At 43.2% G+C, this 24,400-nt stretch overlaps 1 protein-coding gene across 1 annotated transcript in view; it reads right to left on the reverse strand.

Annotated features, from left to right (window-relative positions):
* Nucleotides 1-24,400, reverse strand: part of FRMPD2 (FERM and PDZ domain containing 2) — a 52,290-nt gene that overhangs the window by 20,930 nt on the left and 6,960 nt on the right. Inside the window, 10 exon segments of the mRNA XM_057505364.1 lie at nt 4,658-4,782; nt 9,785-9,873; nt 9,876-9,969; nt 10,057-10,064; nt 15,339-15,513; nt 17,374-17,426; nt 17,429-17,444; nt 19,292-19,427; nt 20,878-20,965; nt 23,472-23,661. Of these exon segments, the coding sequence (XP_057361347.1) occupies nt 4,658-4,782; nt 9,785-9,873; nt 9,876-9,969; nt 10,057-10,064; nt 15,339-15,513; nt 17,374-17,426; nt 17,429-17,444; nt 19,292-19,427; nt 20,878-20,965; nt 23,472-23,661 (974 nt within the window).

The raw sequence follows: 24,400 nt of genomic DNA on the forward strand, positions 1-24,400 counted from the left end.
AGCGCTTGTGTGGCTCCAGCTGTGTATGTGCATGTGGGTGTGTGTGACTGTGTGTCTGTGCACATATCTAAAGTACACAGAGTACCTCCACTGCTAGGGTGTCTGTGGGCATTTATTGCCTCAAGCAATCCCACCCCCTTTTCTACAGTGGTGTTTAGTTTATTGCCAGGGCTGTGCCCACTGAGAAAGGTAGGCTTTAAAAAATATACTTTGGGAACTTTCTGTGTCTATATGGCATTTGATGTCATCACCCACATGCAATGGGCTAGAAAGAATGGAGGAATACAAGCAATTTGAGTGTAACCTGCAGCTTTGGACAAATTTCATAGTTTCTTACTCCAGAGTTTGGACCTCTTCACACACATTCCAACACCAGTAATACCACCAACAACTCATGATGCTATGTGCCAGGCACGTAAGACACACAACTTATAGGCCAGGCACAGTAGTAAGCATGGCATCTGCATTGTCTCACTTAATCCTCACAATACCTCAGTGGGGGTATTATTATACCTATTTTATAGATGAGGAAACTTGAGGCTAATGAAGCATTCATAACTTTCTCAAGGTCCCAAGGCTAGTAAATGGCAGAGCAGGAACTACCTTCAGGTTGACTGACTTCACAGTCCACACCAGAAAGTGGAGACGCCAAGGACACAGAGATAAAACCAGCAACATGGGAGATTCATCTGAGGCATGCCCAGTCTTGGGTCTTGATTGCCAGAACCCAAGGGGAAAGTGAACTCAGGCTAATTGTGAACCTTGTGTGTTCAGCAACCTGCAAGTTGGCATGCAGTGTAGCAGGAGAGCAGAGCAGAGGACTCACAGTAAGAAATCAGTCAAGGTTGGGGCCAGGTTGGGAAGAGTCTGACATGCCATCCTAAGAAGTCTGGGCTTGTCCCTGCAGACAGCAGAGCGCCATTGACAAATGCTGGGTGTGGATTTACATGATTGTATTGGTGTTTTTGAAAAGCCACTTTGAAGGCTGAGAGCAGGACAAATTAGAGGGGCCATGACACCAGCAAGCCCATTTCAGAGCACTTAGTGACAGGTGGGGCCTGAGGAGAGAGCATAGGTCCAGACCCACCCCACAACCCCCAGTTTCTTGCAGAATGGGTGGGTGGTCTCATTTGAACAAGACAACTGAGTGGAGGGAGTCAAATGGGAAAGTGAGATCAACTGTGGACATGCTGAGTTTGAGGCTGAAGTAATCAGATGGAGATGGCCAGTTCTCAGCTGCATGCGATCACTGAAAATGGTGTGTGCAAAGTTTCTAATATGAAGAAATATTTTAAAGGCAAAAAAAGAATTGTCTGAATTTTCCAAAGAAGACATACAGGTGGCCATCAGGTACATGAAAAGGTGTTCAACATCAGTAATCATTGGGGAAGTGCAAATCAAAACCACAATAAGATACCACCTCAGGCTTGTTAAAATGGCTATCATCAAAAAGACAAGAAATAAATATTGATGAGGATATGGAGGAAAGGGAACCCTTGTACACTCTTGGTGGGAATGTCAGTTGGTGCGGCCACTATGGAAAAAAGCTTGAAGGTTCCTCAAAAAATTAAAAATAGAATTAGCATATGATCCAGCAATCCTACTTATGGGTATATACCTGAAGGAAATAAAAATGCTACCTTGGAGAGATATCTACCCCATGTTCACTGCAACTTTATTCACAATGTGAATAGCCAAGACATGGAAACAACCTAAGTGTCCACTGGTGGATGAGAGGATAAAGAAGTTGTGGTATGTATGTGTATGTATACACACATACACACACAGATAGATGTAAACATATCTACATATATACTGGAATATTATTCAGCCATGAAAAGAAGGAAATCCTGCAACTTGAGACAATATGGACAGACCTTGAGGGCATTATGGTGAGTGAACTAAGTCAGACAAAGAAAGACAAATATTGTATATTTCACTTACATGCAGAATCTAAAAAAAGCTGAACTCATAGAAATAGAGAATACAGTGGTTGCCAAGGGCTAGGGCTGGGGGAAATGGGGAGGTACTTGTCAAAAAGTACAGACTCCCAACTATAAGAAGGACAAGTTCTGGGGATCTAACCTATGGCATGGTAACTATGTTAATAATACTATGTTATTTCTTTCAAAGTTGGTAAGAGAATAACTCTTAAATATTATTACCACAAAAAAAATGGTAATTTTGTGAGTGGATGGAGGCGTTAACTACCTTATTTTGGTAATAATTTTGCAATATGCATGAGTATAAAATCATCACATTGTGCATGTTGAACTAACATATTTTTATGTCGATAATATTTCAATATGTCTGGAAAAATAAAATAAACATCAACCCAGCAAAAAAGAAAAAAAGGAAAATTATCTGAAATAATCCTTTTAATGCAAATGGTAGATTCCTGAGAACTCCTACGATGGTAGAATTTGCAGGTTGAGAAAACAATATATTATGAGAAAATAGGCTTAAAAGGAATAATAACACAAGTGTGCCTGTGGAATCTTTGTAAAATTTTATATTCACTGGTATCAAGCAATAAAAGCAATACTGATAGTATTTCACACTATCTCAACAATAGCAGGTAAGATAAAATTAAATTTACATTCATTATTTCAACTTCCTGGAAACATCTGGAATTGTCACTCAATGATTTCAGTGAAATGTATTTATTTAGCTTTGCTGCAAAGAATGTGCCATCTATGTTTTTTGTGTTTGAATCTCCATCCAAATGCTCAGTGATTTTGTTTCCTGATTAATTCCCTACCCTGGGACCCCAGGACCCAGTGACACAGCTCCACATGAATTGGCTGGCACTGAACAAAACTCCCACAGGCAGGAGCTGCCAGTACTACTCACATGGAGCAATAAATACCAGACATGGATTTAGACACATCATACTTACTATCCCTCCAGAGCACAGCACAAACCTTCCAGATGGCCAGTGTGTTTCACTGAGAATCTAAAAAAAGGCTCAGAGAGGGCAAGTGAGGTGCCAACGTAATACAGCTAGTAAGTGGCACTGCCCTGAGACTACTGGACTCCAGGCCCACATTCCAAGCCAGAGGTTCTCAAACATCTATGTGCATCCAAGCCACCTGGGTTCTTTTCCAAATGCAGACCCTGATTCAGTAGGTCTGTGTGGGGCCTGGGATTCTGCATCCCTAGCAAGCTCCCAAGTGATGTACATGCAGAGATCACTCTATGAATATGAAGGGTGAAGCCCCTATATGGTTCCCTGTTAGAACCAATGAAGAAATAATGCTCAGAGATCAATAGCAAGCATGGTAAGTCCGGCACTCAAAGCCAAATCTCCCTGACCCTAAAGACCCAGTTCTGGCAGGGGATGAAAGGTCATATCATACTGCAGGAGTAAAGGGTGCAGGCACCAGGCTCAGAGAACTGCAAGTTCAAATCTCAGCCCCATCACCAACCAGGAGGCATGTTACTCCAAGCCTCAGTTTGCTCCTCCAATAATGCTGGCACCCGCCTCACTGGGCTGCCTGACAATTGTAGATTGAGAAACCAGCATATTATGAGCATAAATTAGATCATTCATGCAAGGACAGCATAGTGCCTGGGAAAAACACTAGTAACAATAGTAAGTAGATCCACAGCATTTCCTAAATACTCAATAAATATTAATGTCTTATGTGGCATGTGGCCTCATTTTAACTAACGGTCCCCTTCCCAATTATATCAATACTATATGTTTATTGTTGAAAGTTGATAAATACTGAAAAATATATGGAAGAGAAAACAAATTTTTGTTTATTACACAAATAACAAAGGCACAAAGGCATTTTGGTACAGTTCATTTGCATATTCCTTCCCTCTCATTTGCATGCTAAAGATCACCAAATTATTATCATGGTGTCCAATACTATACCTGTGCATTCAATACTGGAGGAACAGATAGCTATTTACATTTAAATATAAGTTAATTACAATTTTAAAAATTAAAAATAGGTTTTTTTACATATATTATCCATAGCTGTACTTGCCACCTCGCAAGTGGTCGATAGACACATATTGGTAGTGACCCCGTACCGAACAGAGTAGGTATTTCCATTATCTCAGAAAATCCCGTCTGTTAGTAATAGATATGGTTTCATATCCTGCTTTTCTTCACTTAGTACCATATCTCATGTACATGTTCACATCATCATTCCCTCAAAACACATTCTACTGTCTAAGTTACAGAGAAGTTCTGTGATTTATTTGACTAGTCTTCTGCTTTTGGTTTCCTTAGATTACTTCCAAATGGTTGCTGTTATATGTAATGTTCTAGTGAACACCCATGAGCATAAGCTTTCATGTATTTCTATATTTATTACCTTTAGATAAGTATTTATAAGTAATAACATAGAGCCAAATGACAGGGAGTTTTTTAAGGCTTTTTATACATATTCCCAATTGAGCTCTAGAAAGATGTATCAATTTACCCTCGCAAATGCTATTAATTTTTGTGTTTACCAGACTAAGAAAAAAAGTATAGTTTTTTATTGTATTCCTCTAGCTCTTAGGAAGATTTTAAACTTTTTAGAGGATTCTGGGTCAATCTGTACATATTTATACAAATTATTTTATGATGTAACAAACTTGCCAGAGTGGCGGTGGAGAAACTAGTGTCTACTTACCAGTTACAGCTCGGGGAGAGCGCACCCGAGCATTAAACTCATGCTGGGCAGAGCAGAGGCGCACTAAATATTCACAGGTGTTGGCCAAATCAGTGACAAATGCATGCTTTTTCCCAGTGGTGCTGCTTGTGATGGTGAACTTCTTTCGCTGAAGGAAGCAAACACAGATTTTAATAATCTATCATCCTTACCCATCTATTGAGGCACAACGGTCCAGCGAGGAATCAAACACCAGAACTCTCAGTTCAATTCCATGTACTAGGCCTCCAAAGTACATAGCAGATGTTGTCTATGGCCCAGTATTTTTTCTTAGATTAAAAAAAATCCCTCTTTTTATTTTTTTTCTTCATTTATAAGATGAATGTTTATCTGTCAATTGCTATCTGCTAAGTAGTATGCTAGGTGGAAAGAGCATGACATGAGTAGCTACACACTTGGCCATCCACACAGAGTGAACATAATCCTCAGTGTGTGTTTTGAAATATCATTAGGTTTACCTATAGTTTTCATTGCACAAACTCCCAGAAGTTTCAGGCAAAATCTCAGGTAGCAGGGTTTTAGAAAAGATTAAAGCACTGCCCATATTCTCATATTTCTTGCTAATATGTGCCAGGGTCTGTTTTAAGTGCTTTTTGGGTATTAATTCATTTCATCCTCAAAGCTACAGAATGAGGGAAGTCAAACCATTATCCTTATTTTACAGATGAGGAAAGAGACTCAGGGTCCTCAGAATGCAGAGGAACTGTGGGCACATCACCAAGAAATGCTTCACATTTATTCCTTTAAGACCCACATACCAAGTGATAAATTTGTACCATTCACTAGGGTAAACTGGAGAGGATTTTATGGGGTCATTTATATGGAGCTTTGTGGGATTTTTTTAAATATATAGTCCTAAGAACAATACCATATAAAGCAATAGGAATGATATGAATAAGAATTTACATATAATTTCCAAGTAAAATCTCTATTCTAGATATTTCAATGAGTCTTGAGTTTGCCCATATATAAAGATAACTTTATAAATGGGGGGTTTATGCTTGAAAGCGCTCCCTGAAACTCCTGATCCTCATTAATGGTGATCCCTTTTAATTCATGATAGTCACCATTTCCAAGAAACTTTGTTCACATGGTCAGACATTAACAAAAGGCAGATAACTCATTGCTTTTTCTCTGAGAAACTGCTTTTTATCATTAACCTAATTTCAGAAAATTTGAGCACTTTCCAAACATTTTTTTATTGATACATGTAATGTTGAACTTTCTTATACTGTGAATGGATTTTGAATCCAGTTGAACTATACCAAGTATTTTTTAAATAATGTATTTTCTCTAACATTCATAGATGCTGCCCTACTAGCCTTAATCATTCTTTCTTAGTATTCAAATTATAATAATGCCTAGATTTCACTCCTTGATCATTTTAACCGCACTGTTTCAAAGTTGAATATTTGCTTGGAACCCATTCACTTTGTTAGCATACATTGACAATTCTATATTTAGTTCACTCAGGTATTAGAAAATTTTAGATAAGTCACCTTTGAAATCTAATAATTATTCTTTAACAAATCTGAAAAGAGAACCATTCACACACACACACACACACCAATTTTTCTCTCATAAACTCAGCAAAACTCTTTTTGGACAACAATGCTCTAAGACATGAAACACCACAAGGAGTGGATTTTTTATCCCATTTCTTGGCATAAAGCTGAAAACAGTCTTAACTGTAGTAGTTGAGATTTTTTTTTCCATTCTGATAACATAATTTAATGGGAAATTCACATCTGCAGGGAAACTTTCACACAGTGAGCTGCTCTGTGCATAAGATGAGGTACTATAACTTGAATTGTAGGGTTTTATGCCAAACAAAAAATTTATTTACACCCCTGTTGTTGCAATGTAAATATGCTTGGTTCTTTGGTATATTATGTTTATTTCAAGACATTGGTTTACCATTTGGTGTATTTCATCTGCAGTGATTGGACTGAGGTTGCTGTTTGTTGGCAAGGTAGTTTTTTCTTTAGTTTGATACATCTTTGCAGAACAGAAGCATACTTCCAGACAGAGACAGATTTGCCATGAAGCTAACAGAGCTGAGGCTCCAGGGCCCTCTCTTGGGTGGACCATTTCCTGGGAGGGACCCTGGCAGAGTCTTTTCGTGTTCTTATAAAATGAGGAAGGCAGGCTGCTTTCATCACAATCAGTTTAGATCACTGATTCTTCTTTCCACTCCAACTCTTCCCACTTCCCCTTACTACAGGAAAACTTTCCCCACTAAGGAAAAGTTGAGACGGTGATACACTTACTGTATGTAGATTCAGTAGGATTTATTTATGTGGTTTGCAGAGTCCTCTGCAATAGTTTATTGCCAGCTATCCCAGAAGACTTCCACTGGGCCAACTCACCCAAAGTCTCAGCATAAAGATAAGAGGGCCAGTGACTGCATGAAGTTACCTGTTTCCTACAGTACTTAGTACCAGAAGTATGTGGAGTCAGCACTGGAGGGGCACAAGGTTTGAAATACACAAAGTTAGAGGCCAGGAAAATTTTCAATTGTTGAGAATGGAAAACGGTCATTTAATTCTCAAAAACACCCAATCAAGTGGAAGTTCCGTCCTATCAGAGATCTTCTGTATGATTGTATATATACTGCATCATCAATACATCACACAGTTTTTTAATGGAAATCACATGAAATAGAGTTCATTCATTAGATTTCCTATGTTTGTAGCACAGAAGCCCTGCAGTAGCACTACAAAGAGCTAATAGGTCTCTGTGCAAAGCTATATGTTTTATGCATCTTAAGAACAACTTTCTATCAGCCGTGTGAGAAGAAAGACTGAATTATGTTTGTATTTTCCCTAGAGAAAATGATACTACAAAAGTGTCAACATATGGAAATATAATCAGAATGTATTTCCCAAAATTTGAAAGGCGAAAGAGTTATAGTTTCTTAGGGAATTCAATAATAAAAATATTATTGGGGGGCTTTTGTGATTTTTGCAGTATTTTGTTCAGCTTTTTTAAAATTCACAAGTGGTAATTTCTCTCATTTTCTCTCCTCACTTTCCATCGTGGTTTGTATTTGGGACTTTGTATTACTTTTCTTAAAGAGAGCCCTACAAAGCCTGTATCCTCCCTGCTTTTCTGCATTTGTCTTCAGACATTCTAGCTATTGCTAATAACCAGGAACAGTTACTAACATGAGTAGGTTTATCATTCTACAATGAGTAGTTTCTCAATTGAGTAATCTTCTGAACTGATGTTGTCTCTGTCACAGACAGGCTGCCAACAAACTTGTGAATCATATTCTTTAAAAATGGCATTTTTCTCTATTTCCTTTGTTACTTCCCTGAAGGCTGACAGGATGAATGATCTATGATTGTTTGGAACATTTTGGCTTCCTCTATTAATTAGGCAAACTCCAAACTAGCTTCCTGGGTTCATTCTTGTATTGTTCACCGGGTTCCCCATTTCATTTTTGCCAAAGCATGTGGCATTCAAGTCATTGGCTGGGGAAGATGCCCGGTTTGTGGCAAGCAGCTGGTGACATTACTTCATGTGATGACTTTTCCATAAAAAAAGACATTCATTCTAAGGAAGAGGATGGTCATCAGGACATGGAAGTCCCAATTAGTGGCAAGAGTATATTTTAAGCTACTGAGTCTGTCTTGTGAACTTGATGACTTTCCAACTGTGAAAGTGACCCTGGTCATGGGGAAAATAACTATCTGTAAAAATTAAACCAACTTAAATATAAAGTATATACTTAAGAGGATTGTTAAACTTTACAACTTCAAAAACTTCTATTTTTCAAAATTACTTTTTAGGTTATCTGCACTTTTACAGTTTTTTTAAAATAAATTACAATGAAAAATTTGAACACTTAAACATGATGTAAGGAAAATGATGCAATAGTACTGATTTAATAATGAACATTCTTCAAGTAATCTTTCAAGTGACTTAAAGTAATTCAAGTCATTAAATTTTGAAAAATTCACAAACAAATATCATTTACTTTTACATATGGTCAAAAATAGTTGGGAAGATGTCAGTTTCCTGAGAGCATAGAGGTCACTTTAATGAACTCATTTAAATTATGCTTAGTTATGATTTACTTTCAGAGGTAAGCTTTTTTGCCTAAAGACAGGCAATAATTTATTATGAAATTCTATCAAGAATCACATTTTAACAATATGTTAATTTCAACAGCCAAAATGGAAGAAAGAAAAGATGTTTCCTTTTAAAACATTTTCCTTTTGAAAATGAATAAAACTAATTACATTCTACTCAGAAAACTCTAATATCAGATAAGGATAACAAACAGCAATCTAGTAGTAGAGAAAATTTAAGAACTATGAGAGAAAACTAAATAGCAAGAAAAACTAAATTTTTAAATGGACCACAAGACAAAGAACTTCATGTTTTAAGTGAAATCATTGCTGAAATAATGGCATGCTGACTGGGATGACCTCCAAGACGAGCAGGTGTATTAGGTACCAGAGGACTCTCTGCTGTGGGGACACACATTTTTGGTCCTGAATTTCTTGTCACTAAATTCAGGAAGTAAAAATACTCATGCAAATGGTGTTCAAATGCAATTTCAAGTGTTACACATTTAATAGGGATTTTTAATTTTTTTTTAAAAAGGACTTTTAAATTCTCAACAGACATTAAAGGTTTGTAGTCCCCAGGGTACTGTAGGAAATCTGAAGTCCATGGGAGACAGGCCAGATGTCCTCGCATACTGTGTGCAACAGGAAAATTAAAACAGTGAAATGTTTCAAAACTTTGCAGACTCCACGCCACCTACAGTATATTCCCCTCTCCCATCTCCCACCTCCAACCTTGCTCTCTTATCAGTAGACTCTCCAAATTCAGAGAACTTTAGCCAGAGAGAAAGTGTAGCCCTTCAGGCCATGGCTGGAGTGGGGCACTGGGCGAGAGGTGGTAGGGAAGAAACGGCCTCCTGGGACTTTCCAATGGTCTGGTAGATGTCCTCCAAATATGCATCAGAGTACAGATTAGCTGACAGGCTATGAGCTTATCTGGTCAGGAGAAGATCACATGACCCATTGCTCCCTTAAAGGGGCCACAGATAAGAGGAAAATGAAGCACAGGCCATTTATCAACTGAGCTACACTCACACAACTCGAGATCTTCCCAATTTCTCTCCACTGAAACCATAAAGTTGCAATTCTGCTATTGTTTTTCACTTCATATACTATGAGACCTTGGCACAGATCCCTAAGGCCATCTCCCCTTCTGGCCTTGTCTTCTGCAGGAGAACTCGGTGAGCCAGCACACCATATTCTGGGAACTGCTGAGTGACCTGCAGCAAGAAAAAGGAATTTAGAAAAGACAGTCACACTGTTCTAAAATAATGGGGTTCAAAACCATTCCATGAAAAACTCCTTACCACATGTTCTGAAAAACAAAAAAATAATAACATTGCCAAGTACATTCAGGAAGCACTGAGCTAGACAGATCTTACTATAGAATTTCTCCACACTTCCAATATGGTAGTATTTTTCTGTTTTATTAACTCAGGGAATCCTTTTTCCATGGAGTTCCTCAAACAACACCTGGAACACAGATATTATGAAGATGGTACAATAAAGTAATAATATTATGCACAAGTGTTTACAATTCAGATTCTTCTGGGTCATCTCAAGGTAAGGGATTCCTTTTCCCAACTGTGTCAATCAAAGTCTACTGTGATAGTATCTGGAACAACCAGTTCATTTCACAGATGGAAAAGCTGAGGTCCAGGCACAGAAAGTGACCTTCCAGATGATTAGGATCACTGTTGAAGGAAGATGGCCATGAGCATCCTGCAGAGAAAATGACCTATCACTGGCGTTTCTCACCATGTGGCAGTGTCATGGTGGGGACCCCACAGCCCAAGGCTGTCTTCAGTTCACCAGGACACTGAATTTTGCCAGGGGCCTGAAGGTCAGCCAGAGATGGGGACTGAAAATTCCCCATCCAACCAAATTCCTAAGACTGGAGTATAAATCTAACTGAATGGTACATCTGAATGGTATGTCTTATGTCTGAATGGTATGTCTCTATCTTGGTCTCTACCAACTTCACCTTTACCTGGAAGACTCCAGCCCTCATCAGAAGATTGATGCACCTGGTCTCACAGCTGGGACATCTTGCTCCAGACATTTGAAGCCCTCTCAGAAGAGTTTTGTTGGTGAGATCCCATCTCTATGCTTCAGCAGGAACACTGTGTCCTCTTCAGTCTCTCTTACCCCCAGGCAGAGTCACAAAAATGGACAAATTATGGCTTTTGAGAGCACCTTTCTCTGGCTCCTTGCTGACCTTTCTCCTTCTATTGATACATAATCTCTGCACATATGTTACACGGCCTGCAGAGCCTACAGCTCTTCACATGCTCTTGCATGAATTTCTGGACCCTCAGCTCACTTCTTCTAACCTCAGAGAGACCCTGTCATCACCATCATTGTCACCTCACCATCTCCATCATCATCTGAAACAATATTTATTGAGCACCATTGCTGGATGATCCAGTGACCAGACAAAGTGTGGGCTGAAGGTATGACAAGGCAGGGCCATCCCAAAACAATTCAGTAAATTCTTTTAAGGAACTTGATGTGATTTTTTAAAATTCTGAAGTATTAAAGTAGTTTTCACTAGAACAAAGATGCCTTTGTTGGTTTGGCTTACATTTCTTAACTATTTAGCATTTATTTTGATTTTTAAAATTTTATTGTTGAACTATATACAGAGATATATGATACTGAAGTATTTGGAGCCACAAAATTCTTAAAATAGTAAAGCAGCATTCTAAACATTTCCCATGCATTATTTCACATAATCTTCACAGCAATTAAGAAAGTGGTATAGCTATTGCTTTTCAAGTGAGGAAATGGAGGCACAGAAGGGCTAAGTAATCTGTCAAAGTCCCCACTTAGGAGCCAGGAATGGAAATATGAGCCCGTTTGCTTCAGAGCCTTCACTCTTAACAATTAAAATACAGAGTTTCCAAAAAGTGTGGAAATGTTATGGAAAACGTGTACTGGATCACTGACAGAAGAACCAAGGAGCACTCGGAGGTCTTGGAGGGTGGAGGTTTATTTCACACTGGTGGGCTCAAAGGGAGAAATCTCCCAAGGTCTGAGCCCCAAGCACAATCAAGGAAAGCGATTTATACTTTTTTTCTGCTTCCGTATATGTGGCATTTCGGCGTGCATAGAAGGCAGGGAAAGAGAAGCCCAGCGGAGAGAGAGAAGGGGAGGGGGCCGGGAGTTTTCTGCTGACCTTGTTGGTGAAAGAGGAGCCCAGGGCAGTAAGAGAAGCAGGGGTGGGCAGTGGGTTTTCTGCTGACCTTGTCGGCTGTGTTAAATATTTTCTTTACCAGAAACAGAGGTGAATATACATAATGTCATTAAGCGCAGCTTCAATCTGTAAAAATGTAAATAATATTCTCTATGTCTCCATGCTGTGCTAAGGAATCTCTTCTGCAACACCTCTCAGGGGCCATTCTGCGTTGCCATTGCTGGTTTTCCTCTCAGAGGGTCACTTTATGTCCACATGCTTAGAGCCATCTCACTATGGGCAGCAAGGTTTAGACCAGACCCAGGCTCTCCTGGCTCCTGGCCTGTGTAGCCCTCCTGCTGTAGTGAAAACTGTTGTAACAAATGGGTTGTTCCCAGATACTCACCAAGAGATCCACTACAACTCATAGCCTTTGCTCCCAAATTCCACTCCTGGGAATCAGCCCAAAGAAAATATACTGAACAATCAAGACAAACTCTTCTCATAGTGATGTTCAGGGCAGATTTATAGGGTTGGTTTCAGAGTACTACCTCCTGGAGATCAACGATTTCCTTAAAGCACTAACACCTTAAAGGGGATTATCAAAAAAAAGGGGGGGGATTATCAGGCAGACTTTACAAAGGATATTTACAAAGCACTTGTAATTATTTGGGAAGTACATATGTTATAACACTAAGTGAGGAAAAATACAGGCACAACTGGTATTATTTCAACAACCAAAATTAAAAAAAAGAAAGGAAATGTTTTAATAGCATATCACATCCACTATTTATGTGAAAAAAAATGGTCCTGTGATTAAAGAAGTTTGGAAAACACTGAGTTAACCTTGAACAGGCTGTTCTGGGATTAATATGATAATGTAGCTGTGAACTGCCCAGACCGAATATGTCATTCAGTGTTACTCAAACTGGATTTCAGCCAAGTCTCTCTACTGTGAGATGATGAACTAGCAGAGTTAGTCATCAGCAAACTGGAGGCCAACAGACACCACCTGATAATGGAAAAAAAGAGAAGGTTCGAGGTGTAATTAAATAACCCAGTGACTGTTTATGGAATAGCTGGGCTCTGTGATGAACTCTGCAGATTCTGGGTCCTCGGGACATTTACAACCTGGTACAAGGGACAAGAAATGTACAGAAATGACTGCAAATAGTGGCTTAGCAACACTGTCTAAAATGTTTATAACCTTCCACCCATAGCTCCACTCATGAGAAGATCCTATCCTTAAAATATTATGCAGAAAAGCAGTTAAAGACTTATGTAGAAGAAGTGTTCATCTCAGTATTGTTAAAATAGCCCCATAACAATTGATGTCCCAAACAACAGAGTATTGAGAAGAATTTAGGGTACACCATTTGTTGATTTATAATAAAGCTTTAACATTTAGTAGATGAGATTATAAAAAATGCCCCAAAGTGCATATATACTATAAAGCAAATTATATATATATATGAATACAGAGAACAAAGAGAGAAGGCTGAATATGCCAGACCTAAGTGTGCTCTCTCCAGGAGGCAGAATCATGAGCCAATGGTTACTTTTATTATCATCCTGGGGGGAAAGATTTTGTTTAACCAATGCTCACCCTAAGGATAAGGGTCACAGTGTTCTCTAGGGGTAGCAAAGCCCCCTCATGTTTCATGTACCATGGACAATACCAGGATTAGTAAGCCTGACCAGGCAGCACTGGAGCTGTACAAACCAGTGTTTCTTTAAACTGATAAGATCACATGCAAATAAAATCAAATCTATTCAGTGTTTTCTTTCAAAGACTAAAAAAAGTCTCGTGCATTTTTGCTTCTGATATGGTGCCTTCCTTCACAATTATTTTTCATCATTCAACTAAGGGAGAGAGACACAGTGAGCCTGGGAGAAAAGCAGGCGGGCTTAATGGGTCCTGCAGGAGCCTCTGCAGGCCTGAGTCCTTGGTCTCTCTGCTGGCTCTGTGGTTCCATGGCCACCCTCCATCAGATGTGTGCAATGGTTTTGAAGTCCCCACCTGTCCCTCAACAAGGGAATGCTGCATCCTCTTGACAAGAAACGTGCACAGTGGCTGGACTAGGGAACACAGCAAGCACCTTTCTGCCAGGGCTTCACAAATGAAATGCTGGCGGGCTTACCCTGTGCCAGGTGTTGCAGACAGTTCTGCCAAGTGACAGATGAAAAAGAAAAGGCCAGACTTGGCAGTTCTGCTTTCAAACACCTGTCTCTGTTCAAGGCAGAAAAACAAGGACAGAATATTTCTCTGTTAAGAGTAACTTTTGTACAGAGAAATGTATAAATCTGAGTTTCCTTTTGAAACTGCTCCCCAAATTTAAAGACCCAGCTAGGTATACTCTCCTGAGAAAGCCAGGGGAGACTTCCTCCCCTGTGACCCCCACCCCCCAGCTCCATCTGCATGGGCAAAGTGGCCACTTGCTCCTACATGATATAGACTAACTGGTTATTGTTTTCATCCAGCAGTTGTCACAGTGTGCATGCCTCTGGGTGCCTCTTTGCCCTCCCCTTGAGATTTGGGATTCCCTGGGTACAAGGAGTGTGTCCTTTCTGTCTCCATTCCCCACAGTGCCTGGCCCACAGTGGATGTAAGTTGTAGGGTGTGCAAAGGCTGTTCATTGCAGGCTCTGTGTGTGCCCACAAACATGGGGGACTCAAATACTGCTGCTTTTGCTGAAGGGCCACAGAGAGAGTGGCCACACCATCTGTGCTGTGCTGAAGACAGTTGTCTGGAAGGCTGCAAATTTGGGGTCTTCCAATGGCTTTTCTTTTGGCACATACCCTTTGCACTTTAGCTGTCCCCTATGTCTCTGTGAGAAATGTGGATCTCCCTGCCTACAGAAAAGCAACTTTGAGCCCTAAGGTTGAATAAAGGCCCTTGCCATACCCACCCCTGCCTCTAAATCCTACTCTTTTGGGAACCATTTCCAGTGCAACCAGCTTCCAGAAGCTTTTCCTTGTCCCACAGGGCAATGGAGCTTCCTTCCTCCCCAAATCTCAAGTCCTTTGCTCATACCTCCTCATGAGTCTGAGCACATCTAGCACCCCCCACCCCCAGAGAAAGTTCCAGAAGGGAGTACTGGATGCACACCTCTGAACACCAACACCTCCTCTCAAAAGGCCTTACCCTCAAGAACTCCAGCTCAGCAGCCTCACCCCAGAGCACCGGACTCAGGTGGTGCATCTTATATGTGGTATTTCATTACAATCTTCTGCACTTACTTGTCATTTTGCACATAAGCACTTGAAGCCTTCACCATGCTAATGTCTAAATGTGTAAGGCTAGGTGTTCCAGTCTAGGGCAGTTGTTTTTTAGAAGGAATAGCACTCTGGTACCTAGATACCTGGGTTACCTGCGGCATCAGGCCAGCTGTGCCCTACTCTGGAGACATTTACCTTTCATGTAAGCCAAGCCAAAGTAGGCAAGCTCCCCAAGGTTGATGAAGGCCAGAACAGCATGGAAGACAGTCCCCACTGTTGAGGCAATGTCACATTTCACCTCCAGACACCGCCCATTCAGAAGCCTCACACAGAGGTCCCTGAGAGCTAAATAGGATTTTCCTTTCTTGGTCTAAAAGCAATAACAGTATTGATTTTAACAATAAGAGACATGGAGTCTTTATTTTGGCTAGCTACCAAGCTAAGCAATTCATGTGCATTGTCTCATTTAACTGACAAACAACCCTAATAGAGAAATATGTGTATGATTCCTATTCATCAGAAGAGAAACAACTCTCAGAGATGGTAAGGGACTTATCCATGTTGCACAGTTAGTAAACTCTGTCCAGAACCAAACTCAAACCTCCATTGCCTGCCAGGCTGTGTGGGCGCCACGAAGGCTGGGGTGGTAGGTATAATGACATTTCTCTCCTGCAGAAATCCCAGCTGCCCCTTGGGGTCTGCTTCCCAGAAAGACTGCCCAGGGCCCTCATCAATGAATCATACATTTCTGGAGGTGTCAGTCAACCTCATGCTGTCCCCCAGATCCCTGCAGAGCACAGCAGAGATAATTTGGGCTGGCACAGATCTAATGAAGAAAGAGGTCTAGAGCTAAGGGGATTACTTCAAATGGAGAAATACCAAATAGGTTAGCAGAGCCATATTCAAAGATGAGTAGCAGTCTGCCTTCTGCCTCTTCAGCCTACTCAGATTAGTTTCAGACTCATCCTCACCACCCACCCAGGCTACTGTTACCTCTGCTCAGCAGCCCAGAACGACCCACCATTCCACAGCCACACAGGCTTGTCTGCCTGCGTCTCTGCCCACACCACCCAGTGCGTGGAGCACTCTTCCCCTCCTTCTCCGCACAGAAAATTGCTCTGAGTCTTCTATATCAGGCTTAAGACGCTTCTTGCCTACTCCTTTCTCTACTCCTATGGCACCTTAAGCCACAAAGCCCAGGCTAGGACCTGGCCCAGACCACCCCAGAAAAGTCTTCCTTAGAGGACAGTCATGGATGGACACTGGCATGTGTGGCTTTGTCCCATTGAGACCATGCCTGCAGCCACACCTTCCTGATACCCAAGGGCAGCCTCCACAGCCCAGAGGCCAGCGCAGCTCTGTTGACACTGTGGGAGGGGTTCCCACATGATCCTGGGCAAGGCTGATCACATAGCACACTCTGAGCCACCCTGGCTCCCACCCCTGCTACACACCTGAGTCACCTGATGGGCATGTTCAACATGCATATGCAGAGGCCACCTCTGAGAGAGAAGTGGGGGCCACCCTTCCCTACCTATGACCTCTGCCATGCTCCACCCAGGGTTATATTCCACTGTCATTCCTGTCCATTGCAGGGAGCCAGATCAGGAAGGGTCCCATTCAAGACACACTGCAAGACATCTCAGAGGAGCAGGGCAAGGCAGGTGCTGTCCGCACTCCGAGCCTGCAGCACCAAGACTCTTCCTGTGACTCAGAGGGGACAAACCTCTCACTCAACCCCTGTCCAGATGCCCAGTGCTTCTTCATAGAAGCTGAACCCCTTGGGGGTCCGTGGTCTGCCTGGGCTGGGGCAGCAGAGCTAAGAGAACACAGACACATACATGATAGAATGGAAGCTCCTTGTGAAGAGGACTCTGCTGTGTCCCCATGATAGATCTGGGGTCTGGAGTAGAGCCTGGCACCTACTGAACACTTTAATACTATTTCCTGATGGATGACCCAATAAGGCTGGGCTGAGTCTGGAAGGCAAGAGGGACTTCACCAGAAGTCACAGAGGTTCCCTTTTAAAGGGAAGAAGGAAGTACTGAAGGGCCAGAATCAGCAGGGTGGCTTGGCAGAGGGCTCTGGTAAGAGTCTGAGGACAGAATGAGCACCCCCATGGCTCCTAGCCTGAGACCCCAGTCACAGCTCAGTCAGCCTCTCAGTCCTGCTAAGCAGGGCCCAGACCCCTCAGTATCCTCCACCCTGCCCAGTCTGACCAGGCAGTTACCACAATTGATCCAGGCAGATGCAAAGTTACTGGGGCCTCTCCAGCCAGCAGATGAATTCCGGCCTGGAGAACTGGGGGAAAACACTCGGTGTCATTCATGGTAGAGAAGAGAAGTCACATTCCAGGGAGCTGGATCCCCAGCTTTGGGACTATGCCTCCCCCACCATCTCAACTCCCCACACCTCTTACCAACACTCCTTTCCCCGGAGCCAGCAGGAAGCTAGGCTGCACGTCTCAACACAGATGGCTTACAGTGCATACAGCACTTTGTGTAAAGTTCTAGCTCTTAAGGGTGTTCACCCCATTATAAGTTTTGTAATTCATGCATAGTTACATAATCTTTTGTATGTATCAAAATTATAGTACACATTATACAGTACAAATATATGTTATGTATAATGAGATTTGTGGAAAACAAAAATCCCTTTAGCTTTATAGATGAAATTAAATCTAGCCACCATTCTAGCTCTGAATGTTGAATCAATAGCATGCAGAGGGCAACTCTTCTCAATTTCACAATATCTCATATTAGTATCACAAGTGTGGTCTGGGAAATACTTTAATGCTCATCATTATTTAAACCCAGCTATCACCCTGTGTATTTTCAGCCCATTTTGCAGGAAACTGTGGCTCTAAGAGGTTAAGAAAGTCATCCAAATCTAACACCAGTGAGTGAAAGGATAGGGTGGGCCTTCTAATGTGCCCCCATGGGTGCCAGGCAAAACTCCTGTCTCAAGAGGCAAAAAATCGAAGGGAGTGATTTGTGTCCTGAGAGAATCTCCAATAGAAGAAGCTTTAGTGCGTGATCACAAAAAAAAAGCCAAAGAAGGTGAACAAGGCCTCCGTGACCCCATTTCATTTCCTCACCCCACGCTCACCAGGACCTGAGAGTGGCCTTGGAGGGAAGCAAGGACTGGGCCGGTGTGTGTGGGAGCCCAAGGCCACACAGGAAGAGGATGTCCTGAAGCAACTCCAGGCTCAACTCATCTGTAATGTGTTGAGGAGCTTTAAAGCAAATCTGTGACAGACAGACAGAGGCCTTCTGGGGGCATCTGGGTCTTATGTTCCCAAAGGGTTCTGGATGCTCAGACGGAAGGCCAGGCAGACGCAGCCTCCTCAGTGAACAGCCCTCCCTAGGAGGAGCTTGTCACAGCTCCAGGGGACACCGGTACCCCAGTGGTCACTGCAGGCTTGTGTGGCTGTTAAGAGAGTTTTAAGACAGCCAGTGGCAGTATTGTGTATTTGAGGAAGGGGTGCTTTTTTCTCAACACCGGAAGTGACTCTGATGCTAGGTCTATTTCTGGCAGAAGATGCATCTGTGATCACCCCTGACTGCCCCCCCTCTAGCGCAGACTTAGCAAGCTGGCCCCTCAGCAGAAACCAGCCTGCCTGCGAGGCATCAAGCACCCCAGAGGCCTGAGTACACCGCTGGGGCCACCCAACATCCACCCCTCCCATCAGTCCGGACATCAAGGCAAGACAGGCTGGCCTAGCTACTCTCAAGCCTCAACTTCCCACACTTGTCCAAACCCTATTACCCCATGTGCCTCCCTGTGCTCCTGCATTTCATCTGTTCAGAAGGCTGCTTCCAAGGACACTTGGCCTTGTCAGCTATCTTACCATACATACACCTTATGGGGTGTCATCACCCCACACCAACAGCTGTCAACTTCCTTAAGGGTGGGACCAGGTATCTTCAACTTTGTATCCTACACAGCATTTTCCATAGCCAGGCCATTCAATAAACAAATCTTTCCCTGAATTGCAAATCTCAGGTTTATTTAAGTCTAATTCTGTAAATCTCAGCTGAGGGAGCCCAGCATCCCAAGAGAACCCAGGCCGTTTTCCAGCTGTGTCAGCGGCACACAGTTCCCCACTCAGACTTCCTTGTGAGTGTCCTTTGTCCTCTTTTGCTCACCTTTCCCTTTCTTTGCAGGAAACCCCTTTGAGAAGGAGTTGTGAGCCATGAGTTTTCCACTGCCACAGAGAAAGCGGAACTGGAACTGAGCCGCCGGCCGTCCTGGAGATCCTGGGGCGTCTCTGCTGGAAGAGTGCTGGCCCATAGTCAGAAAAGGGAGGATGATTAATAGGGGGAGCTGCTTCCATCTAGTAAAACCCACCGCATGCAGGTACTCAGTGGACAGGGTGTGCCCACTACTTCATCTTCACCCCAGGCCCATGGGGGAGTTATCATATCCATCTTTCCAGTGAGGCAGCTAAGGCTGCATGGCCACAGGGGTGGGGCGGGTTTTAAGTCCATCACTTCCCACCCCACAATCCCACTCTCCTCACTGCGTTCAGGCAGGTTCTGAACATCCTAGAGCATGTGAAGGGGATCACAGGGGCTTCTGACTTTCCTTCTTAGAATGTTATATATTGTTCAAAATACTTTAGCAATAAACTTACATAATTTATGGGGTCTGAAAAAAAATAAGCTATCTTCATTGGGAAAATAGAAAATAGAGTTTTAAATAGCAAGATAAATCGTTTTGAGGTGAACTCCGCAGGATGCCATCAAGGCCCCAGCTGTGTATTTGACATCAAATATGGCCACAGCTGTTGACTGAACTGTGGAGTGACCACAGATCAATACATACATAAATAAATACCCAAGTTTCAAAATGCCTAATGTTCCAGGTCCAGGAATCTATGGGCTCATGTGAGGTTTGAGTAGATTTAAATATCTGTGGTAGACTGACTCCAAAGATAGCCACAATTCTCAATTCTTCTCCCTGATCCATGCCCTTCACAGCATGACTGCCTATCCCACCCCACCTCCCATCAGGAGGTGGAGTCTGTTCCCCACCCCTTGAATCTGAGATGGCCTGTGGCTTGCTTTGGTCAATGGAATGTGGTGGAAATGGTGGAGGGCTAGGACTGGGGGTTCAGTGGATCTCTGTCTGCACAGTCTCTGTCTCTCTCTAGTTCCCTGCCTCCCTCCCTCTCTCTCTCAACTCTGCCTTTCCCATGATAGCAATCCCAGGCTAGTCTGCTGGTGAAGAGCCAGGACTCCCCCAGACAATAGCCAGCCACTCCCTGGACACAAAGCTGCCTAACTGAGCTGCAGCTGATAACAGAGCCACAAGGGCGTCCAGCCATACAGAACCTCCCAGCAGAGAACAGCCAAAAAATCCCAACTCACAGAATCAAGAGCTAAATAAATCATTGTTTTTAGCCACTGTGTTTAGTGGTTGTTTGTTACACAGCCTCATGGGGCAATAGATAATCCCAACAATATGGAAACATGTTGCTATTCCACAACTGAGCCTGAACTTGGATCCCAGAGGAGATGGCACACCCTAACACACAGCTACCATAAGGCCCCTCATCACCTTGGCTTCATATCTGTTTAAATGTGGCTTTGTCACCGCCAATAGAATAGGGTCACCTTCTTCTGGAGAAGCAAGAAGCTTGTCATCAGTAATCAGCAAAGAAATAGGATACAGCAACCCCCATGCCAATATCTCACACCAAGTTCACAGTTCTGAACACCTTGTGACTTACCTGTTAACAGGGAGGCTGCAACAACTGTGTGCTGGGGCACTCAGGTTTGGCTCCAGGGGGTTCTGGGGCTCTGTGCTTCTCTCTGAAACTAACCAAAAAGCAAAGTGGAGGGCACAGGCAGAGGCAAAGGGCATGGCTTTCTTGAATCAAGCAGCCTGCAGTCTGGATATCAACATCATAACTTACTAGCTGTGTGACCTTGGAAGAATTACTTACTCTCTTTGAGTCTGTTTCCTCATATAAAAAATGAAAATGGAAATGTTGGTTACAGACAGCTGGGAGAGGGTTTAGGAGGGAAATAAGACCTAATGGCAAAGGGTACCTTGTTTTAGGGACAACAAATAATAACATTGATAAAAAGAAATAAAAAACCCTTAGATTCAGTTGAAAAGGAGAGAACAGTAGGTTTGAAGATTATTCTAAATGCCATTATTTTAACACACAGCTAGAACAACAAAAACAATCTTTTATAAATTGCATTTCCTTCATACCACCTAGAAACTAATCAGAGAAAATTTTCTCTTTTATTTTATTTGTGTACATTTGTTTTGTCAACTTAGACAGTTAAAACTCAATAAAAAGAGTTTATGCTTGATATAAGTAACTCCATTAAACTGTGTCCAAATGAAGCTTTCCTCAGGACAGAGACAAGTCCTAAGCCCAGCCCCTTCTCTTCAAGGGCTTTTTGGAAGAGTGGAGCCTGCACAGGCTTTCTCTGCCACTGCAGAGTGGACACCTGGCCCCCACAGGGCAGAAAATAGAAGGGGTGCCACAGGGGCATCCAGGGACTGGTCAGGGTGCAGAACCAACCCTGCAGGGGGGCAGACCCTCCAGGGCCCGTGTGCTAGGCTCTCACAGCTCGCCCAAAACTCACGTACCTTCTGTCCTGCTGCACAGAGGAGCTTTCTTCCACAACTCTCCTTTCTACCTGAAGGGCAAGTGCATAATACATCCACATCCCAAAGGTGAGCAGGGGTATTTATATAAACACATACATGGCTGTCAGTTTAAGTCAGGGTAGAAGTGTCCATTCTGCACAGTGAGAGCCCACCGATGCATTCTCTAGCAACCAGAACATGTTCTGTACCCTTTACCCATATGCACCATAGAGGTAATTCATCCCTACCCACTACCTGTATATGCCCATCTGTGCCTTTGCTCATGTGCCCCCTACTGTCTAGGGTCCCCCTGGTAAGCTCCTCTGTGCTGCCAAGACCCAAGAGCTATGAGTTCCCTACTTCCAAATCTCTGCACTACTGCCCTCTAGACAGATATGTGTCCTCTAGTCACCTTCCCCCATCACAGTACTCATGCTCCCTCCCTGACACCACCTTATATCATGTTTCCTTCTTCATCTGTCTCCCCAGCCTTGCTGTGTTCTTTGTTTATCACTGTAGCTCACATAGTCCAGTGCCCCAGTGAATGTCAAATAAGTGATCCAAATCTACTTTGTGGGTCCCTGACACTGCAGATCACCATAGTGTTTATCAGGGGACAACAATATATCAGTGGATGGTAGGCTCTAGTGTCATTCAAATAAATAGATGCCTTCTTGCCCACCAAATTCTCTAGCTCAATGAATGGGAGTAACATGTTTCCACACCAAGGGAGAAGGGATCCAAGAAAGAGGACAGGGGGACAGGCCTTTTCTGATGACTGTGGACAGCTCCCCCACCCCAGCTCTCTCCTCCACTTCACCTACAGGCCCCTGCACTAGCCTTGGTCTCAGTTCCCCGACCTACCCTCTGGACAAGTGCAGCAGCCATGCAGCCAGGCTCTGGCCTCACCTCCCTCTGCTTCCTCTAACTTGCAGGCCTCCTGGCATCTGTACCCCAGGCACCCCACATGACTCACCCTAGTCCCAGGGCCGCCCTGGCCTTGAGGGGCCAATGCTGGTGCAATGCCTGCCCCAGGCATCCCCATGGGATCAGGCTGAGGCTGTCTCCATCTGACACTACCTCTTTGCTCAGCTTGTCCCCCATCCTGTCCTCCATCATCAATTCCTGCCTCCAGGGAGCACTTCCCCAATAAATAACATGCATAAGCATCCTGTCTCTGGCTTTGCTTCAGGGAAACCCAATCTAATTAAAAGGCCTACTATGGGCCAGGCCTCTCGTTAGGCAGTGGGGAATGTACAGGGCAGCAAGCAGTACAGTGTGACAGGCACAACAAGGGGATGCTCTGCAGGTACAACGTGGCAGAGGGGAGTGAGCAGCCAGGGACTGTGTAAGTGCAATCAGGGAAAGCTATAGTTGAATTTTCATAGGTGAACTGACTCGGGTTAAAAACATGATCATTTTCATGTAAAGAGGCTCTTTCAAAGATCCCAAGGGTCTAAGCCACTTTAGAAATCTGGGTCTTTGCCAGTGCTGGCCAGCAGGACCGCAGTGATGGGGATGTTCTAGATCTGCCCCAAACAGTACAGTCATCACCAGCTACAAGTGTCTACTGAGCACTTGGAATGTGATAGGTGTGACTGAGGAATTGCATTGCTTATTTTATTTCATTTCAATTAACTATATTTAGCTAATTTAAATGTCAACAGCCCACATGGCTAGTGACTCTTGGGTTGGAAAGCACAGATCTATACTGACCTGAGATGGTGCCCAGAACCAAGCCAACCAGCCGCCTGACATGGAGACTGGCAGAGGCCCCGTATACAGCCCCTTCTTCCCAGTGAGCCCAACACATTTCCAGAACCAACCGCAATGGCAGTCACCTGCGAGGCTGGTCTTCACACATGGTCAGCAGAAGGGAGTGCAGACACTCATGAAGTGGCGGAGGCTGGAGAACAGAGGGGCTGCGTGAGAAGCCTGTGTGCTGCTACCACTGAGCACAGTGCCTTGTCAGGCAGGTGTGCAGTGGGAAATAATGGAAACCATTTGTCTAGTAGTTCTCATTGCATCTAGACAAATGCCTGCTCCTGGAGAGTTTAGGGACAGGATCTAAGATATGTCACTGAGATGCAGAGCAATTATCTTTGTGCCAGTTGGGAGAAGTTTGCTGCATTCTAATCTGGGATGTCCTTCGTTGCCTGGAGAGTCCAAACATGTGCTTGGAATATTTATGGAAAACAGGAGCTTGGCAAAATGGATTTCTACCTATGCCACATGCCCAGATCAAACCAGGGATCAGCCTTTAGCTCACATTCTTCTGGGCAGCCTGTCATTTTCTCAAATTATTTACCAGGGTCTCATTGGGCCTTTCCCCTAGAATGTGAGCTCCAGGAACATCAGAACTGTGGCCTTTTCACTTCAGAACCTCCAGAGGTCAGCACAAGGTCAATAATCATTGGTTGAACTTTAAGTCACGTACACATCAAACAAGAGAAATAATAGATATTTTATTAAGTGCTTCCTTCATGCATTTAAATGGCCACAATTTATATGGGGAAAGCCTCAAATTCTGACTCAAACTCAAGCTTTTTCTCATGCCCACCCACCCTGTAAGTCATTTCCCATTAGGGCTGCTCTGCCATTTCTTGCCATGGAGCATCAGTTGGGAGTTCTTGTCTTCACTTGTA

The sequence above is a fragment of the Manis pentadactyla genome, chromosome 8 (assembly GCF_030020395.1).
Source record: "Manis pentadactyla isolate mManPen7 chromosome 8, mManPen7.hap1, whole genome shotgun sequence".
Lineage (NCBI taxonomy): Eukaryota > Metazoa > Chordata > Mammalia > Pholidota > Manidae > Manis > Manis pentadactyla.